The sequence below is a fragment of the Ahaetulla prasina genome, chromosome 12, assembly GCF_028640845.1.
Source record: "Ahaetulla prasina isolate Xishuangbanna chromosome 12, ASM2864084v1, whole genome shotgun sequence".
NCBI classification, from domain to species: domain Eukaryota; kingdom Metazoa; phylum Chordata; class Lepidosauria; order Squamata; family Colubridae; genus Ahaetulla; species Ahaetulla prasina.
Genome location: NC_080550.1, coordinates 28,088,645 through 28,110,446, shown reverse-complemented (window position 1 = coordinate 28,110,446; position 21,802 = coordinate 28,088,645). Strand labels below are relative to the sequence as shown.

General features: G+C 41.7%; 1 protein-coding gene across 1 annotated transcript in view; it reads right to left on the bottom strand.

Annotated features, from left to right (window-relative positions):
• Positions 1–21,802, bottom strand: part of PEPD (peptidase D) — a 163,806-nt gene that overhangs the window by 119,914 nt on the left and 22,090 nt on the right. The window contains exons 4-5 of the mRNA XM_058154728.1: positions 6,453–6,516; positions 2,482–2,529 (exon numbers count right to left, since the gene is read on the bottom strand). Coding sequence (XP_058010711.1) covers positions 2,482–2,529; positions 6,453–6,516 — 112 coding nt within the window. The remainder of the gene's footprint in view (positions 1–2,481; positions 2,530–6,452; positions 6,517–21,802) is intronic.

Below are 21,802 nucleotides of genomic sequence, written 5' to 3'. Positions count from 1 at the left end.
TCCCAGCAGTTTTCTCCCCTCCCTGGTCATCCCACCCCCCACAATATCTCCTTCTTGATGCCGGGTTGGGGAAGATATATATATATATATGTATATAAAATACTTACTGACCTAAAAGGAAGACAGCCATGCATTTTAGACAACATGCTGCCTCTCTATTAAACTTCAACACAAACATGTTTAATTAGAGCATCCTTCGTTTATGAACCTACAATGACTCTGTGATTTTAAAGTGAATCATTTGGGAGGAAAAGCTACTCTCCTTTTTCAGACCAAGACCTCTCCCATGGTTTTCTCTGCAGGCCCCAGATGGAGTAAACACCTGCCCCACCCAAAGGGCTAATAATAGGACCAAGGAGTCCCAGGTATGTCATTTCATCTGGATGAGGCAGGCACCAAACCAGCTAAAGGGACCTCTATACAAAATACAAAATGCTGTCTTCTGCAGTTCAAGAACATTAATCTGGCTGTTTTGCAGGGCAACTGATAAAGCTCAGGAATAGTACCTAGCCCAGAAGGAAGAGGGGAAATGACTTTTTTTCCCCTCCTCACAGCTGGTTCTCTGGCACTGAATGGGGAGGGCATAAGCAGGCAGAACTCTTTCACCCTAAACAAAGGAGCAAGGAAACATCTCTTCTGTTCTGCAACCCACACCCGTGAAGATGGCTTGCCTCCAGAAGTTGTGGGTGCTCCATTGCCGGAGGCTTTTAAGAAGAGATTGGGGAGCCATCTGTCTAGAAGGGTATAGGGCTGTGACGGTGAACCTATTCCACGGGTGCCAGAGGTGGCACGAGGCACCCTCTCTGTAGGCACGCGAGCCATCACCCCAGTTCAGCTCCACTGCACATGCGCACGTGCCTCCCGCCAACCAGCTGGTCTTTGGGTCTCTGCTGTGCATGCACGGGGGGAGTGGGGGGCCACGGGCATGCATGGGGCGGGGCACACATGTGCAGGGGGCACTGGTCCAGAAAAAGTTAGCCATCACTGGTATAGGTCTTCTGCTTGAGCAGGAGGCTGGACTAGAAGACCTCCAAGGTCCCTTCCAACTCTGATATTCTGTAATTATTAAGGAGCAAATCCAGGGATTGCAGCCATTCTTTGCCATCATCATCATCATCATCATCATTATTATTATTATTATTATTATTATTATTTCTAAGAACAGTGAAATTTATGCAGTTTTCCAATACTTGTCATTGTATTCTCAAAGGCTACAATATTGAAGATCCTTAGACTAAGACAACTTGGCTGGTGCCTTGAATTTGCCCCCAAGCAATTTTGCAAAGGGCTAGAAATCTACAAGCCTTCATAAATTATTGTGTTTCCAGGATAAGCTAGAAGCTAGAACATTTATTCTAAATGTTTTAATTCGGCCATTTGTAAAATAAGTTTTTTAAATTATGGTTTTATGTGTACCCTGTTGTTGTTTTATCATGGCTGTAAACCGCCCTGAGTCCTTCGGGAGAAGGGCGGTATAAAAATTTAATAAATAAATAAAGCAGAATTGCATCTGATTTTTCACAATAGACACTAGGTGAGACAGGACATCTTGTTATATCCTCTGCCTTTAGTGCTACAGGAATTCTTCCTAAGAAGCACTCTTGTTAATTGTCACTAAATGAACTGTTGTAAGTTGAGAATACCTCAACTTAAGTACATATGTGCATACATATGCAAGGGCATCAATTTTATCCACTTTGCACACAATGTTTTAAATAATAGCAAGAAACAATAAGTACACTGAGAGCATCTGCACCAAGACAAATTCCTTGTGTGTCCAATCACACATGGCCAATAAAAAATTCTATTCTATTCTATTCTATAAAGAGGTATTTGTTCAGCTGGAAAAAAAATTCACCTTTTTTATTGTCTATGAAGATTCTCAGGTCATGGTTGTCCAAAAGGTGTTTTTTTTCAAGAGGCAACTGGACTTTCTGGGTTTTCTTTAAAGACATTTTGCTTCTCCTACAAGAAGCTTCTTCAGCTCTGACTGAATGGTGGGGAAGAGCAGAAGCTACTTGGATGAGAAGCGAAACGTCTTCAAAGAAAAACCAGAAAGTCCAATTGCCTCCTGAAAAAAGCACCTTTGGGACGACCCTTTTTATTGTTAGCAATGTTTTTTTTTTTTTTGCAAGCTCTACACTACAGGGCCAGAGTGAGGTGAGGTTAGGGCTGGATGGGACCAGTGCCAGCAGTAACCTTTTGCACATCTACCTGCAATTCAGACAGCTACTTCTTTCTCTCTTCCCATAACAAGTTGCCAGGGAAGGCGCAGGTGGCTTTTTTCAGAAGTCAGAACTGATTATTTGCAAAGGAAATTGGGTGGAAGACTTCACTGGAGGCCAGGGGAGCATATTGGTTACCGCTAATTTATTGCAAAAGTCAAATAAAGAGAAGGGACTGCAGCATTTAGTAAAATGCACTGGAGAAGCATCCCTCTAAGTCATATCTCGACATCAGGGAATGCATTTTAGCACTTACCAGAGTAAGAAGAACGGAAGGGTTTTTCAAAGCCAAGACAGTGGCAATCTGACAAAATAAATGAAAAGAAAATCATCTTCGCTCGGTTCCATCAACTTGCAATAGCCCTGAGATCCAGGCTCCACTGATTCTAAACTCTTTCCCCGCTCGTTCTCAAACACTCTCTATTTAAATATTCCATTTGACATTAATAAGGACAACCCTGTCTCTGCTTCCTTTTCCCAAAGACGCAAACTCTTTGGGCCCAGTTTGCATCCTGCTTTTTCTCTAGGGGGTTTGAATATTATATTATTATATGAGCGTATAGTAATAAAACAGCATGTTGGGCTACAATTCATATTATTTCTCTTCTGCTTGCGTCTCCCACCACCCACCCAAAATTATGACTAGTTTGCAATATCCACCCATGTTTTACATTTATGAAGGTTTGTGAAATACCTGCCAGTGGCCTCAGTTCCTATCTAACCGAACCATTAAACACAATTACTAACAACAGAGGAGGGGTGCACGTGTCAAAATCAAACCTCATTATGACTTAAGTATGTTAGGCTTACAATCCCCAACTGGACTGAACATAGCTTGGCCCACAAGATGCAATCATAGTTCCTGGGGATACCAAACCGGGGAAGTTGGCTTCTTGCAATGCAGGAATCCCATCCATGTGTACTTCATAAATCTAAGACATTCCTCTAACTTATCAACCCTTCATTCTTGCATGTAAATACTTTTTGGGGGCTACCTGTTATTTCTAATGAATTCACTCTGAGTGAAGATTTCTACATACAGGAAGACATTGAAATAATGCTTCAAAAGATTATATTATACTCTAATTTCACTCAAATCAGAATGAAGTTTTGGGTTGAAAAAAAGGTGGCCTGATAAAAAAAAATACTGTTTACCTGACTTAACCAAGTATTATTAATAAAACTATTTGGTGCCATAAATGGACTTCCACATTGCAGGGGCTGCCAAAAGGAGCTAGAAAATCTGAAAAGTATCTATTGATTCACCACCATTTATATACAACTGCAAGGTTAAAGAAAATCAATCAGTGGAAACTCAGACAAAGTATTGACAAAAATTTTGCTAATCTGGCTACAATCCTATTTATAACTTGTCCATCAATGTAAAAATTTTCAAGCCAGGGGCAGGTGGGGGGGTGGAGGGGTGGCGGAAGAGGCGATTTAATATAGCAGTCAATTCAGCAAAAGGAATAGTAAGCAGAAAAACAAATGGTCTCCAATTAAACAAGAAGAAATCTATTAGGTGCATTAAATGCAAAAGAGTCTGTGAACAGATGGCTGTTTAGAGCTGCTTTTAAGAAGAGGTGAAATGCAGAGGATCCAAAGAGAAATGGGCCTGGAAATCTGTCCTGTTTCCGAGGAATGGAATGATGTTTCTATTTAACAATATTTGAACTCAGGACATGCACATGGATTTATCCACTAAGGCAGCGGCCCCCAACATTTGGGGCTTGGAGGGGGGGGAGGGGGGAACCGGACTGTGCAAGCGGTAGGCCGGCATGCACATGCATGGCCACAGAGCTCAACTTGTGCAAGTTGAACTACGTGCATGTGTGTAAGTGCGCTGTTCCACCGCTCGCACAAGTCGAGCTGCAGGCATGTGAATGAGAGCTGGCCCGGCGCTCGCACAGCCCAGTTCTGAATAGCCACAAAGGTAGGCTACGGCTTGGGGGTTGGCGACCCTTGCATTAGGGATTCCAAGGGATGTGGAAAGCAATGGAAGAAGTGATGAAATGGACAACGTCTCACCTATGAATTATTTCTGTCCACATGTATAAAAATCTAATGCCAGGATATGGCCACAAAGTCCCAATCCTCTAAAGGGGCACCAGATGGGGGAAAGAAAGGTGGTTTCCTTATTTCCACCTGTTGAAGGAAAATTACCTGCCTTACATTTTCCAAAGAGGAAGCACTATACTTGTAGACGGCACTCCTGGCAATCTGCCAATGGTTGTGATACGAAGAGCAAATTCCTGGTTGTCATCCCCTCTTGCAGATAAGCAATCCTTAACTAGCACTTTGGTGTCTGACACCTGAAGTCAGATAAGGCGAACCGCTCTTGATTCCAATCCAGATAGGCTGCCAGCTGCCTCCGCAGACAGCACAGGGGATGATCAGATTAGAAAGAGACTATTTCACAGGCCTATTTGTTTCAAAGATCAAACTGCATTTGGGATGTCAGCTGTAAAGTGGAATTTTTCAGACAGATAGTCAAAGTGGGGGCTCTGAGAAGGAAACATAATTGTTTAAGAAATATTTCTTTTTATAAACGGTCTCTCTGCCCAGTGGCCAAACCTGGGAAACTTCGACCTGTTAAGGAAAAATTATATGCTATAAAAAGGGATAGAAGAAAGAAAGAAAGAAAGAAAGAAAGAAAGAAAGAAAGAAAGAAAGAAAGAAAGAAAGAAAGAAAGAAAGAAAGAAAGAAAGAAAGAAAGAAAGATTAACTATTAAACGCCTGGCAAAAAGCAAGTCATCGGTGTCCTTTTCTGAGAGAGAGGAAACATATCCCATCAAAATTAGTACTGAGGATTTGAACTGAGCAGATGAACCAAGACTTTGCTCTTATGGCAAAAAAACACTGTTTTAAATTATTTCAATATTTGGGGGTTTTCAGTGTTTCCCTGTGTTTATTTGGCCACTGATTTCAAGCAACATAGAAAAAAACAATATTGCCGTTGGAGGGACAGCATAAAAAATGAAGATGAATGAAAACAAACCCTTTAAAAAAGGAGCTGCCAAGAACAGAGGGACATGCTTGCACACATTTGATTATTTAAGGAGAGGTAACCCTACCAATACAGAATTGCCATTCCTTACATCCCAAAGCCACACTAAATAGGGCAGAATTATCCAGAATTAAAAAAAATTCCCTGTCAGATCCCAAACTCTATTGCAGCATTTTCCAACCTTGGTAACTTTAAGATGTATGAGCTTCAACTCCATAATTCCCCAGCCAGCATGGAGAAGTTCACTTCCTCACTGGGAAATTCTGGGAGTTGTGGTTCATACATCTTAAAAGTTACCAAGATCGGAAAACCCTGCTGCACAGGAACCAGTTTCCTCCACTAATTCTAGGCCAAAGTCTGCATTTCAGAGCAAGCCCTGAGGATGCCAACTTTGGAAGAATTAATCTCCCCTTTCTGCTGAGTTCCAAAGCCCCTGATATTTCAATGGATTAGCTCGGTTCGAGTTGCCAGAAAATGAAAATTTTGGTGTTTTCTGGGATATGAAGTTCTGATGACAGTTAGGAGCTATGGCTCTGCTGGGAGAAATCCAGCCCAAGGAGCTGAGTTAAACTCTTCCCATTTGGGGAGACCTACTTCCATAAAACTTCAGATCATCCCAAAAATAGCCAGACTGGCATAACCTAGAATGTTGTATTAGTTGATGGAACATTCCATTGTTCTCTAGAATATTCTGAGCATCCCATGAGAGGTATGTTGCCCATCCCTAATCACTGACTTCAGTTCTCCTTTTCTAACAAACAAATTCCATTGATGCCATTCCATTCAGGCTTCTAAAAGTATCCCAGCTTGTGATGTGGGAGGAAGGGGGGGGCAATCCCATAAACACCTGGGGCCAAAGCCTCTCAGAACCTGGTTGACTTGCCTTAGACAATGAGGCATCAGATCATCTAACCACCCTGGAAAGGGAGTTGATGGAACCAGCACAAATTTGAGTAACCGTCCTGATGGCCTTGCAACCCCATTCTGCCCACGGAGAGGAGGAGAAGGTAAGAGAGCAGCCAGAGCCTGTGGATCAAAACTGGCTCATTCCTCTCTCCTCTCCTCATTGTGTGTGCTTCTGTGTCATGTCATTCCAAGGTATGTCATTCACGGACCACCATTTTCATTCTCTTTAACCTGCAGTTATCAATCTGAAAATTACTTACCTCCCACCCATCACTAATTATTGTTTTAACTTGGCAAAATGTAGGAAACTCACCTCATCTGTATAGTGTACATCGTTAACGCTATATTTCTTCTTGTAGTACTCAGGAGGGTGGATCCTTTAAAAAAAAAGCAAGCAAATATGCATTGGTTATTTTGCAATTAACAGCACTTTTATGCACTGTTCTCTCTCCTTTTTTATTCCCATTTTATTCAGGAATAAACCTGCTTGTTTCTTACCAGATGTCCCCTGAGCCGATCTGCCTGCTCACAGATCATTTAAGGAGCTAAGCCTATTTCTAAAATGAAGAAGGTGGGCTCTGACTTGGTCCACTATTTCAGAAGGCATCTCTACGTCTCCCTACCCCAACTCCACACAGTACCTTTTAAATTTCAACTTATAGCCCCTTAAAAATAAAAATAAAACATGATGTACAGATTGTAAAGAACAGCAAAGCCATAAAAGTCAGCTCAGAGCTACTGCTGGTAGGACCTCTGAAGCCCCACAAATCATCCATTTCAAATCACTGCTCACATGTTGCTGCAGAAGTTCCAAACTCAAAGGAATTGTTCACTATTTCATCCCAAACTTGCCTCCCCTGCCCGTATTTCTGATAGCTCAGGTAAACCTGTAAATTTATCTGAATTCATCCTTATTTCCCTGTGCACACATAGCTGAATAATTTTCTCTTTAGTATAGGCAGTGGCTGTGTGTCCGGCTTGTCCCAGCTTGAGCACTTAGGAAAGAAAGACCCTCAACTCCATTTGTAGTTAAGGCATACTTTTACTAAAGCCAAGTGGTTACAGCGTAAGCAAAGATGGATCTGAATATTCCTGCACAAAACCTGCCTTTTCCCCTTCTCCCAGGCCCTCCCCTCCTTGACCAGATGTCCATTAGTATTCACAATTGGGGTTTTGGTAACAACTTTAAGATTTGGCGCCTCTTTGGTGGAGTTTCACATTCAGTTCTCACACTCATGTTCTTGGATGGGCCGGTCAGTTCTGGATTGGCACCTGTCATCTCTCCTCCCTACATCCCCATTCTCCCCCCCACCCTGCGTGTTATGGCAGGATGCTAGAGAAGCAAAGTAGGCTGAAGCATTTATGATGGCAGACCTGACAGGGTGGGCTCGCCTTGACTTTGCTTGGCCTCTGTTTTGTCCTTCTGCTTGAGATTGGATTGTCTCTGGATAGATAGAAGATGACAAGGTCTGGGCAGCAACTCAAGTTGGCAACTTCTTCTGAGAACCTCCATTGAAATTTGTGCCTTGAGAGTAATTCAATTACCCTGCCCCAACACACGCACTCCAGGCAAGGTAATTTTTTTTTTTTGTTTTGTTTACATTTATACCCCGCCCTTCTCCGAAGACTCAGGGCGGCTTACAATGTATAGGGCAATAATGAGCAGAATGACATGCTAGAACAGGGGTGTCAAACTCGATTTCATTGAGGATTTTCATCAGGATTGTGCTTGATCTCGGGGGGGGGGGGGGATGAGAGGGGGCTGTGGCCAGGATGAGCATAGTCAGTTTGATGTCACTCATGTTGGGGGCACCTGTGGTGGCCCGAGTGCTCTTCCAGTGAAAACAGGCTCCCAAGCTCTGTTTTCGGGTGCGATGGCCTCCTGCAACCCTCTGCCAGCAAAAATGGAACTCGGGAGGGCTGAGTTCTGTTTTTGCTGGCTAAGGCACCATGGGCCGGTCCTTCTCTATTTCCAGGGCAGCAATGCAAGCCAAATCTAAGCACCCCACAGGCCGCATCCAGCCTCCAGACCTTGAGTTTGACACCCCTGATGTAGAAGATCTACATCCCTTCCACCCCTATTATTATATGTTCTAACAATGCTTCTTTTAACATAAGGCTCCAGTCAGATTTCCATCACAGACCCATTTTCATCCTGTGTCCAAATCTTTAAAAAATCGCTTACAACCACGAGCAATATTTACAACTATTTACCAATTCCCAAAGTAGCATCATTGCCACCTCTCTTTTTCTCCCAAGAACTGGCTTTTTTGGCCTTTGATCTAGGAGGGGAACATTCCCTAACTCATCAGCAAGGAAATCATTGCCCAAGATTTTAAAAATCTCCTTTAAAGCTTTTCCAAATCGCACAGCAACTAATTTCACATTGTAAGCAGCAAATCAAAAAACCTGAAAAGACATAACTACAAACTTAAAGAATTATTTAATGAGAAAGAAACTGCTTCACGTATCCTCATTCTAAGCATAGAATGTAATTTTAATAAAATTCTAAAATTTCGTCTTATGACATTTATGAGCAAGAATTAAAAGAAAAAGAAAAAGATCGAGCATAATAAAGTTGAAAAACAGCTAGTTTCTTCAAAGTACTAATTGTAAAAATGTCATTTAAATGTCACCTCATCAGCCAAACAAGAGACGGGTACAATCTATCAAAATGGAAGCAATATAATACATGCACAACTGGGGAAATGTTGAAATGAAAGAAAACCTAAAACAAATAATTAGCCTTTCTTGTTTCATTCTGCTACCAGTATTCTGGATTGTATCTAACCTTCATTGACGAAAATGACCCTCTGATTAATGCAGCCTTTGTCAACCCTGAAGCTGGCTGACCGAAGCCATTTGGAAGCTTCAGAGTTGCTGAGTGTCCCTTATCTTAACCTGGTGCTCAGCCATGCTTGCTGGGGGTGATAGGAATTGCAGCCCAATACCTCTAGAACAGGGGTGTCAAACTCGATTTCATTGAGGACCGCATCAGGATTGTGTTTGACCTCGGGGGGGGGGGCGCTCATGGTCATGGTGAGTGTGACGTCACTCGTGTCGGGGGCGCCTATGATATCCGCAGTGCTCTGTCAGCAAAAATGGAGCTTGGGAGGCTGCGACAGCCTCCTGCAACCCTCTGCCAGTAAAAACTGAGCTCAGGAGGGCCGCCCGCAGCCCTCCCAAACGCCATTTTCACTGGTAGAGGCACCACAGGCAGGTCCTTCGCTGTTTCCAGGGCAGGCCAGATCTAAGCGCCCTGCAGGCCGGATCCAGCCCCTGGGCCTTGAGTTTGACACCCCTGTTGTAGAGTTGGAAAATTTCTCTTTAATGGAAAAGCTATTACCCACTTTGTAAAATCCTAAGAAGAAAGTCCTAAAACCAACACCATTCTTTCCCAATAGGGATAGGACAAAATGTTGTAGAGACAATTTAAGGTTTTGTATGCTGGCAATCCACACTGTCATCTAAGTGGTTAGATTTGGCACAACCCAGAAATCTAGAGTCTAGATCTAAATCTAGACCTCTAGCAATCAATAGGTACCCTTAGCACACATTGTGAGCCCTCTCACAAAATGGTTGTCACATTGAATTACCAGAATCAAATTCCTGAGAATGTTCCTTCCTTCCTTATCACCCAGCTTCTCTTGGCATTTTTACCTAGGGGAGCAAGAGACAACTCTTTCAAATAAAAACAGGGCTTTTTATTTGTAATATCGGATACCAACTTGCCAATTATTTATTTTTATTCATTAAAACAATGCTTGGGAAAAAGAAAAAAGGTGGACATTATGTGGGCAAGAAGCATGGCCAATCCCAAGTTTCTGTGACAAGTCGGAACTCCAAAAACAGCATTGACTCATTTAAAAAAAAGAAAAAGAAAAATAGAGTTGGGTTTCTAACATTTTTGTGTAATTAATATGTTCCCTGAATTTAACTAACCTTAAGAGAGGGAAAGAAGCTACGAAGAAGTGAGAATTTCTGTTTCCACCCATCTCTCAAGTTTTTGGAATGCTATTTGCCGTTTTCTCCAATATTTTTCAAACAGGGTCTCAGAGGTTTTGTGGTCAAGAACTCTGTTAGTTGACAGTGTTTTGGGATAAACAATCAAAAGTGCATTATGGTGCAGTGCAAATTTAAAAGCAGCCTAATGTACTATTTTGTGAGAGTGACTGGAACATCAGCAAATCTGTTTTAGATAAGGGGATGATTTAAATAGGCCCAAGCAGAAGAAAAAGGCACAACGACTCCCCTAAGGAGAGCTTTAGAATAGGAAGCGACTAGATTAATGTCCTATTGGACAAGTTCAAATGGGAAAGTTCCCAGCTTGTCTACTTCTCAGCATGCACTTTATTAACGGACACACAACAAGGCCAACACACCACTGTCTCTTACAGGGACCGTTTGCCAAAGGATCTGCAGGGCTAAGATGCCATGTTTGGGGCATCTTTAAATACAAAGCTTGAAAAGTCACTCTGGATGTCAGCAACAATTCTTGGATGATAGTTGAATGTCAGCATGAGAGGGAAAGTATTCCAGACGGTTCAAATTGGAATTATTTTGAACTACTATTTAATAAGAATGGGACAATGCTGGGTGTGCTCAGGATGTGGTCAGGAAAGACCAGATGGCAGCCATGACCGTCCATTCAACCCTTTGCCCATTTCTAACGTGTATCCCACATGCAACACATTTAGAGATATTTAGTAAGCAGATGAAACATTAGAGAGACCTTGGAATGTATTTGTACTTATAACTGCTGTGAAGAATATCGGAAGCCACTTCTTTATATTAATTTTAAATTTACCGACAAAGAAATAAAGGGAATATCTGAAATAGCTATACTAGTCTCCCTTTATTTCTTTGTCGGTAAATTTAAATTTAACACAAAATAGTTTGTCGTGGAAGTGACTAGCCTGTAAAGTTTGCTCCTGGATTGGGGCTGAAAGGCGAAAGTGGGAGCAGTAGGTTCCGTCCCGTATTTGGGTAGACCAGGTTGCCCCGACAGACCGGTCTCACCCAAAAAACATTTTTTGATATCTTTTTTTCTTTGCTTTCTATTTTTCTTGAACTGTTTTCCTCTTTTCTTGCATTTTTCTTACTGTTTGTAGTTTCTTCTTTATACTAGTTTCTATTAGTTTTAGCTTTTTTAAAAGTTTTAATACAGTTGTAAACTAAAAATAAAAAAAATTGAATTAAGTGGTGGCATTTTAATCAAAGTTTGGTCTGAACAGAGTTTATGGAGCGTAAGAATGCACCATGGAGAATGCAGGAAAACTCTGGGACTGCCGTTTGCCCCAGCTGTGCAAGTCCAGTTGTAGGTGTCCTCAGAATCAAGCAAGAGCCAAGCAATTGGGGATTATGTACCCTTTTGGAAATGAGTCCACAAAACTATGTCTAGACTCACACACACAGCATGGGGCTTTACTGGTTAAACAAGCACCCCCTCCCAGAGCCCGTTTTGTCATTCTCCTATGCCTGTTCACTGGGAAACATTTTAAATTAGAGGTATCAAGTCAGCAGTGATTTAGTAGCCTGTTTGTGCATATGCTCAGAATAATAATGGATAAATTGTTCTGCTTCCTTGTCTGTCACACAACAGTGAGATTCAAATCAAGCATACCTCAAATTGCAATACCCCAACAATGATTTAAGAAAACACACACAAGCTAAGATGGGAAGCGAAGTAGCGAAGATTGGAAAAAAGCGGAAGAAGGAAACAAAGCACGCACAACTTAAAGATGGGATGGCAATTGCTGAAGAAGAAACATTGCAAAAAGTAGGGGATTTAAATGAGCAAAGATTGATTCAAATAGATATTAAACGAAAAGAACAAAGAGTAAAGAAGCAGCAATATCAAGCGAAAAGAGTTTCTTTTAATGGGAAAGGGTAAATCATAACTGAAATTTTTGAATATATTTAAAAAGTACTGTGTATGTGTTTAAATCTTGAAGAAGAATCTGTAGTAATATTATTTGATTATAAGTGGTGGGTCTATTAGAAAATAAGTTAAAAATTGATTTTGGGAACATAAGGTGTTGATAAAAATAGAATAAGGACTGGAACTAGTTAAGTTATATAAAATATTTTGTAGATGGTATCTGGAATTTAAATGCAATGTTATTTGATTATATATGATGGATTTGTTAAAAACTAAGTTACTCTGGGTAAAAATTGATTAGGGGTTATATAAGGTGTTGATAAAAATAGAATAAGAAATGCAATTAGTTAAGGATTGTATGGTAAAAGGGGAAATTGGGTTAAATGTTAAATTTATATAAGTTAAAAATTTAAGAGGAAAACTTTGTAAAATGTCTTAGAAATGGTATCTAGATTCTAAACATTGGCGTCTATGTATTTGAATTTATAATTTAAATGTTGGAGATCTGGTTGGGCTGATACTATTTATTATTACATATGGTGGATATATAAATTTGGTGGATTATACAAAATATTTTGAAGAAGAAGATAACGTTTAAGGGTATAAATTGATTTTAAATTAAGTGTTAATAGCTAGATTACCGGCAGCGCAATATTGGAAGATGGAACATTTGCTTATCATTGAAGACTGGACGCTAAAAGCAGTGAACTTACTGGAGATGGCAAAAATTTCAGCGTACCAGAAAGATTATTTACAAGAAAGATGGATATTGGAAAGGAGAAGATGGATCGACTACTTTTAAAACAAATATTGAATTAAGAACTATCAAATAGCCTATGAATGAACAGAACGTACTGTATATTTTCTTTTTTCTTTTTCTTTTTATTATGGAGAAGGGGAGTTAAGGTTCTAAGGGATGGTTGGGAATCTATGGATAGTTTGTGTATTCTAGTTTATGATTGTTAGATATTATACCCTGTATATTGCTCTGGGAAGTCTGGGGGGGGGGATTTGGTGAAGGGGGTAGGGGGAAGGGTGTGGGTTGGTGGGAGAGGAGGGGATGTATGGGTAAAAATTTTTGTAAAACTTTTTAATAAAAAGAAAGAAAACAGAGAGAGAGAGAGAGAGAGACAAATGGGACCATTATGACTCCAATGAAGGATCTTTGGTGGTGAGAAAATCTTTATAATTCTTCTAGATTATCCATTTCTGTAAAGCAGGGTGCCGTGTCATGTCTTTATTATGAGGACTGACCACTTTTCAGCATTTGGGGGGGGGGAGTAGACAAAGCTTTATATTTAGTAACTCCTGGGACCTCTTTTGAGCAGCAGAGACTTCAACCACACATTTCTGCATCTGCATTAATCCCAAGTACCGGCTTGGAAAAACGGTGGGCCATTCCTCATTATAGAGCCACTCATTATAGAGCCACTTCTTCATGCAGGGTCTTGCATGAAGAAGACTTAACTGAATGTGAATTACCCTGAATTCACATCTAGCAAATAATGCTTAGGATCAACCAATGAAGATGGAAAAAGAGACGGCTGATGTTCAAAAGAACCAAGGAAGTCAAGACATTATCAACAGATGCCTGCTGTGTAATTGAAAAAGCCAAGAATACCAAAAATAACTCACTACAAAATTATCCTCACTTAACGACTGTTTGACGTTACAGCAGCACTGGATATATGATACTTACACCCATCCCCACAGCGAAGGTATGACTGTTACACTGCCCCCACCCAAGTCATGTGATCAAAATTTTGGTGCTTGGCAACAAATGCTGGGGTGCGTCAACCCCCCTCTCCATCGAAATGCCCTTTTGGCTGCCCTGCACCACGGCAGTCCTTGCCAGCCTCTCACGTTCATTTGATGGTAACCTTATTAGCCGGAGCATCTAATTCAACAAATGATTCCAGGGCCTCCCTTTTCTCCAACACAGACAGCACACGTTGGCTCAGTGTGCTCAATTAACACAAGACATGTTGCAAGCTTTGATGTGTTCTTTGTTTAACCAGATTTTTACTTACATATTCATAATATTTAGATTAAGCCCTGATCCCACTGTAGACTGATTATGAATATCTCCTAGGGGTATTAATGATTGACAGCTCAACCTGAACGAAGACGCTGTTCTGACTTGCTGAAAATTAGCTTAAAACAGTCACCACAGCACAACAGCAACAATACATCATAAAGCAGGCAGGCAGGCTGCATCCAAACCTTGTGGCGTGTGCCAATTCCCCTCTGTATCTACTCCAACAATACTATCCTGGTGACCCACATAGCATCACAGGAACATCAACCAGCTCATTCTTCAAAGTGTTACGTCCCATTCTATGCTGGCAGTGTTCCATCAAAATCTATATGAATGTGCATCTCCATATGAAACAAGAGACCAAGCTAACACCAGGGAAGGTATTACTGTATCTAAAAATTGGAGGGGGGGAGACTTTCCCCACTTCAGGGGACTTTTGAGAAAAAGAATTATTAATATAGTATTCCAAGAGCAAGAATGGAGCTAGTATTTGCTATAGATATTTCTCAGGAATTTAACAAAGATCAAGGTTTCTTAACAATGGGGGGGAATCGCATACCACATCCAGTATCTGCTTTGTTCAAAAACACAATAATGCAGATAATTCTCTATCACAAACCTGTCCTCCATGCATTTGATCTGGTGAACTGTGAGCTTATACAATAACACCTTAGTTAATCCTTAAAGTGCCCACAGGTTTCTTGGTTGAATCTATCTCAGTCATGCTCCCTCACAAGTCTGCTCAAATCTTTGCAGTCCCTTCTCAATATTATTGCTTTTAGTTTGTAAGCAACATGTATTCAAATGCATATTTTTATCTACCTATCCTCTAAAAGTACAGATTTTTAGCATCTGAGTCAAGAAGGCTACTGAAACTTTTGAAAGAGCAAAAGTTATTAAATATAACAAAATGTTGACACGGATCTGTGTCTCACAGGTGTGATAATGGGTTCGGGGGGAATTCGAAGACTGAATTCATTAAATATCTGTAATGAAGAGCCCCTTTGATGAAAAACAGAGAGGAGATTATGCACCCTTAATAAACCCAATCTTCACTTGCTTTCACTTGTAACAGAGACCTAACAGTGCTCATAATTATCTGCAAAATAATCCCAGAATCATAAAAATTTTGATACATTTCACTACCAGTAGCTCCTTCTCATCTTCATATAGTCAAAGACAACTCGCCAGTTGATATCCAAGAAATGGTGGAATAGAATCATTAAAGGAAGGATGCCAAAGGAGGGCCAGAATGAAATGTGAATGACAAAAATTAAAATATTTATTTATTTGAAATAATTAAATTGAATTATTTAATTCCACCTGAGGCGCGTTATCCTGTGGCGAGTTGGCCGTGGTGAGCTGGCCAAGGCAAATTGACCATAGCAAATTGGCTACAGTGAGTTGTCCCATTCCACCCCAATTCACTAAACTGGCTTTCTTCTGGACGAATGGCAAAGACTGGCTTTATGAAACTTTCCCATCATTCCTCTACAAAGATTTACAAGAGGTCAAGTCACTACAAATCAGACTTTACCAGTTCGGAGGCAAAAAATCGCCAGATACAATTTGCAGAATCCCAGTATCTCAAGGGTGGTCAGACCGTGATTTTGCAGTTGCAGGGGGCTGCCTGCAAGCTTGACAGGATCCTGCACAGCCAGTATGAGTACCAATGCAATTAGTGATCTCCAGCATCCTCCAAGCTCCTCAGCTTTTCTACACCCCACTGAGGGCACCAACATTTGGGAGACCTGGGGAAAAAGGGAAATAGCATAGAACAAAGATGGCTGAAGACCCATCGGCAGAAGGCAGAAGCCGCCCAAGGAATGGGGAAAGAAGAGAGCAGGCCAGGGTCAAGATGACGGCACCCAATCTACAGTAGGCCCAGGAAGAAGCAGGGGAGTGACAAAGACTGGGAAGGGCAACAAAGCAGATGTTTTAATTTGAAGGCTCCCCCCCACCCAAGCAGGGGACATGGAACTCTTCCAGCTCCATCAACTTATAACCCGACAAGGCTCCAGGCCACGGAGAGAGAGAAGCTATTGTCATCCAACTAATGGACTCTTAGGAACATATTAATTGGGTGACAGTGCTAGTCAACAGTTAATGTGAATTTTAAAATGCTGAAATATGTGCAAGTACACATTTTATTATTTCAGCTCTTTCTCAAAACTCCCTCCAAAAACAATGTATTCCTAAGATTTTTTTTAATGATTAAGTATTTAGATAATACACAAGAATATGTATTACTCAATACAAAAACAGGAAGAAATCCTTAAGATGGTGCATCCACTTCTTTTTTCTAAAATACATATGCAGACCTTAAAATGCATTTATTAAGAAAATATGCCACCCAGCTTTGTTTGCTATTTTTATTTTCCTTAGCTAAAATATTCATAATTAGTGCAACTCAACCTTCCACCATATGGTAACCTTCCAATGTTTGGAGAAAGAAACATCAAGAATTCCCAGTCAATTTGGCTGTGCATGGCAGTTAATAGGACTTATTAACACATCTGCACTGTCAATAACATCTAGGTAGGATAGGAAACATCAAGTCTCTGACTGAAAATACAGTGTTCTCAGACTGCAAATATAAGACACATATTTAGGGGTGGGGGAGTGGGGTCCACAAGACACCTGAAGCACCAAGCAGTGGTTTCCAGGCTCCTTAATTTTTCTGTGTGAAAAGCTACAAAAAGCTAGTTTTGGTGAAAGGGTAAGAAAATAAGATGGGAAGCCAGGAACAAAGCATGAAAAATTGGAGTGAGGCAGAGAGGGACATCTAGGGGTTATCACTGGCTTGCCAACCCACCCACTCCTCCTTATACTAACATCAAATGCACATATGGCAAAGTGTTAACTAAACAAGAGGGTGTCAAGCCCAGCTAGGAGAACAATACCAGAGATTTTAGGAGGCACTAACAGATGTTTCTGACAGAGCCCAACGTTGTGGGTATTTTTTTTTAAATAATTTTGTCTATGTGCAGCCAAGGCAGCTTTTCAAATTTGTCAAGAACAAGAGAGAAAAGGGCCATGGTGGCTCAGGCTGTAAGATAGCCTGTTATTAAAACACAGCTGCCTGCAATTACTGCAGGTTCTAGTCCCACCAGGCCCAAGATTGACTCAGCCTTCCATCCTTTATAACAGGGGTGTCCAAACTTGGTCCCTTTAAGACTTTTGGACTTCAACTCCCAGAGTTCCTCAGCCAGCTTTGCTGGCTGAGGGACTCTGGGAGTTGAAGTCCAAAAGTCTTAAAGGGACCAAGTTTGGACACCCCTGCTTTATAAGGTAGGTAAAATGAGGACCCAGATTGTTGGGGGCAATAAGTTGACTTTGTAAATATACAAATAGAATGAGACTATTGCCTTACACACTGTAAGCCGCCCTGAGTCTTCGGAGAAGGGCGGGATATAAATGTAAATAAAAAAATTAAAAAAAAAGAGAGCAAAGAATACCGCAGAACAAAAAAAAAGGAGTCCAAGGCCAATTTCCACCTAGAAATACTCAATAACCATCATAAACAAAACACATACATATACACAAAGGAATACACAAGATGATAGATAGATAGATAGATAGATAGATAGATAGATAGATAGATAGATAGATAGATAGATAGATAGATAGATAGATAGATAGATAGGCAGGCAGACAGACAGACAGACAGACAGACAGACGGCTGCAGTCTTAATCTGCTAGAAGCCAAAATACAAATGTAAACATGATTTCACCACATTCACAGTTTACAATAATGAGCACAGAAATACTCAGAATCCCTGGCTTAGGGGGGCGGGGGGGGGGTGTGTCACAATAGCAAACTGCTAATTCAGGTAGCAAATTTTTCATCTTTTTTTTTTTAAAGCAGCAAAACTATGCCCAGATGGTGTGCATGGACCCAGGAATTCTCCAAAGAGGAATGCAAGACTCAGTGGCACAGCTGAAATCTGATTATGAGATTCGTTTTACCAGATCATGGAACATCAGGAAAGCAGTAGCCAAGAATTGCTAAAGATGGCATTCTTGGCATCCCAAATTCCCTTACCTCAAATTCTGTAGCTGGTATTTTTCTGCTCTCCAGTTGTGCTTAAATCGATTGAGTGCTTTTTAAGAGCCATTGTGGTTTAGAAAGGAAACCAATGCCAAGAAACAACACTGAAGTTTTTACTTCTGTCTGAACTCAGCTTGTGCCCATAGATTCTTGTGCCTTTAGATTCTTTCATCCAAAGCCTATCTATGAAAGGCAGGTGTCCCTTGCTGGGCTTGGCAAAGTCAGATATGCAACATTCTTGGCTTATGCACCATCACTTAAGTTCATCATGAGTCACTGGCTAAGGTTCTGGTTTCTGCAACATAATCACCGCAAGAGATTTGAAGAGCTGAGTTGAGTCTGGCCTAATGCTTGAGATATTTAGCTGGGTCTGAGAGCCGTAGAGGAACAAAAACTGAATAAAGATGAAACGTTGTGCTTACCCAAGTGACGGGTCTTGCTACTCACTCCCTTTTGGGCCTCACCCGAGGTCACCTGCGTTCTAGCACTGGTTACAGACTAGCACTGATGATGTTACCTAGTTAGGGTAAAGAAACTTCTGCAAGAAAACAAGAAAGCTGAGAGAGCACCGAGGACCCCACACGTATATTCTGCCGACTGAACTTTGGTAGCATCTATAGCAGACACCAACTCCTGCTTTTCAAGGTCTCAGGATAGGAACCACGCATTTTAATAATGAGACATTGCAGAATTTTATGGGTTACAACAATATTATAATAACACAATCTGTTTACTCTGGGCAACTTTTCTGTGAAAGGAAAACCCCCAGTTTCTCTCCGCTCTGATGCTGAATAAAATATTCCGGGCAGAATGGACAGAAAATTCAGCACTTGCCACATTTTCAACTTCTTACTTCAACGTTCCTCAAAAGAATAATATGACTGCGGCTCTAGAAACATCTTTTTTAAAAGCAGGTTCTGGAGAGACGACAATGGGCAGACAGCCTGCCCCTTAAAAAATATGCAGATATTCACGAGCTCCAGGACATTGCAGGCCAAAGATAATTCCCTGCAAGCAATTACATTGTTTTGCCATATGTGGTACACAGACCAGCTGTTGTACATTATGTTTTGATTCAGCAAATAACTTTAATCAATACACTGACTTGTTCTGTCAGTTATAATTAAACTGAGGTAAACGGCAGGTGCAGCATTAATTAGCAAAATGGAAGTCTGCACTATAATATATTGCAGGTATGTGGTCTTAAGCCCTAAATCGTGCAATTACACTTACTGTCCACCTAATCCCGAAAGATTGGCAGAAAGGAGAGAAGGCAAGTGAACAGATTCCAAGCCTGGTGATCTGCTCCAAGGGTAGACACAGCTTCTCCATGGATTTCCAACAGAGGAACTTTTCCATTTGGACCCAATGTTCAACTGTACTGCGCTGTTTCTTAATAAACCTTGGATTCCTACCCAGTCCACCAGGCATGATAGCGAACAGAGATTAAAAGTTTGTGTTGTGGCCTGTCGGCCACTGGCCCCTCCAGCAGCCGAATCAGAGGAGGAGGAGGAGGAGGCATGGGAGTCGGGGTCAGCATCAAGGCAGCCTAAGAGCTCTGAGGGGGAAGAGGCCTGGGCCGTCCATCAGCCCTCAGATGGAGAGTCAACAACCCCCAGGTCTGGAGGTGGCAGATGAGGAAGAAGAGGAACAGCTGGGTCCAGTGCCTGAGACATGGATGCACAGGGGAGAGGAGAGCAGCAGGAATCTATGGGCTGGTCCTTTTACAGAAGAGCCAGAAGTGAGAGACAGAAAAAGAGAGGAATTCAATTCTACTTGAATAGCTCCACCAGCGGTAGGCTGCTACCGGTTCAGACTGGTTCGTCTGAACTGGGTGTTCCGATTCTGCATGGTTCAGAGAACCAAAAAATTGGACCACCAGCTGGCCTTGCCCCCACCCATTTTTCAGGCCATTTTCAGGTCGATGTTTCTGGCCAAAATTGACTCAAAAAACAGTCTGAAAACAGCCCGAAAAACAGCCTGAAAATAGCCCAAAAATAGCCTGAAAACAGGCTGTTTTTGTGCAGTTTTTAGGGTATTTTTCGGGCCATTTTCAGGGCATTTTTGGGCCATTTTCAGGGCATTTTTGATCCAAAAACAGCCTGAAAATGGCCTGAAAAATGGTCTAAAAAAACAGTCTGAAAAATGGCCCAAAAAAGATGGCTGGAGATGGAGAGGGAGAAGAGGGCAGTGTTTCTGTGTGCTCCTGTTTCTGTGTGGCACTCTCCCCTCAATGCTAGGAGCCGCCGCTGCCCCCTTCTCCCTCTCCCTCTCTGCTGCTGGGCGATCCCGTGCGAAGAAGAGGACTAGCAGAGAGGGGAAGAGTGGGAGGTTGCTGTTTCTGGGATGAGGGGACCTGGAAGCGTCTGGGTCCAGTTTACCCAGCTTCTCTTCCTCTCGCAGCCAGCTTTCCCAATGTAGCTTGACGCCGTCTCTCTCTCTGTCTCTCTCTCTCTCTCTTACACGCACACACACAGAGCTTGGATCTTTTTTCCCTCCCACCCCCAGAGACCCCTGGATTCCCTCCCCAACCCTGCCTGTCCCATAAAGGTACCACCCACAGAAGTGATGTAGAGTTGGCTACGCCCACTCAGTCACACCACGCCCACCCAGCCAGCCATTAGGGCAGAGAACCGGTTGTTAAAAAATGTGGAGCCCACCACTGAGCTCCACATATCCTGTAACAGACCACAGTTAACTGAAAACAGAAGTTTGAGAACACAAATATCCAGATATTTAAACACTAAACTAAGTTCTGAGTCTGAATCAAATTAACATACCTGCATTTTCTTTCACATGCACAGACTAACTTGCTCCAGAGACACTAGCATAAACCCCCATTTGACACCAAGTTCTGGATTATGGCACCAGAAGACATTTATGAAAGTACTCCCTAAGAACAGATTACAGATGGGACCTTGTAGGTCATCTAGTCCAATCCCCCCGCCACCCAAGCAGGAAACCCTACATCATTTCTGAGAGATGGCAGTCCAATCCCTTCTTGAAAGCCTCCACTGATAAAGCTCCCACAATTTCTGAAGGCAATTTCTATTCCATTGGTTGACTGTTCTCACTGTCAGAAAATTTCTTCTTATTTCTAGGTTGAATCGCTCCTTGATCAGCTTCCATCCATTGTTTCCTGTCTGGCCTTTGGGTGCTTTGGAAAACAGCTTGACCCCCTCCTCACTGTGGCAGCCTTTCAATATTGGAAGACTGCTATCATGTGTCCCATGGCCCTTCTCTTCACTAGACCAGTCATGCCCAGTTCCTGCAACCATTCATCATATGTTTTAGCCTCCAGTCCCCTCATCATCTTGGTTGCTCTTCTCTGCACTTTTTCTAGAGTCTCAATATCCTTTTTATAGTGTGGTGACCAAAACTGGATTCTAGGTGTGGTCTTACTAAGGCTTTATTTTTTTATTTTTTATTTTTTTGTCTTTTAATGACCCGGTAATTCCTTACATTGGGGTGGAGTTGGGACAACTGAATGGAGCTGAAGGTTTACTGGCCAGATGTCCTTCTTGTGCTAGTGCTAGTACCACTTTATAATGCCTTGGTAAGGCCACACTTGGAATATTGCATCCAGTTTTGGTCCCCACGATGTAAAAAAGATGTTGAGACTCTAGAAAGAGTGCAGAGAAGAGCAACAAAGATGATTAGGGGACTGGAGGATAAAACATATGAAGAACGGTT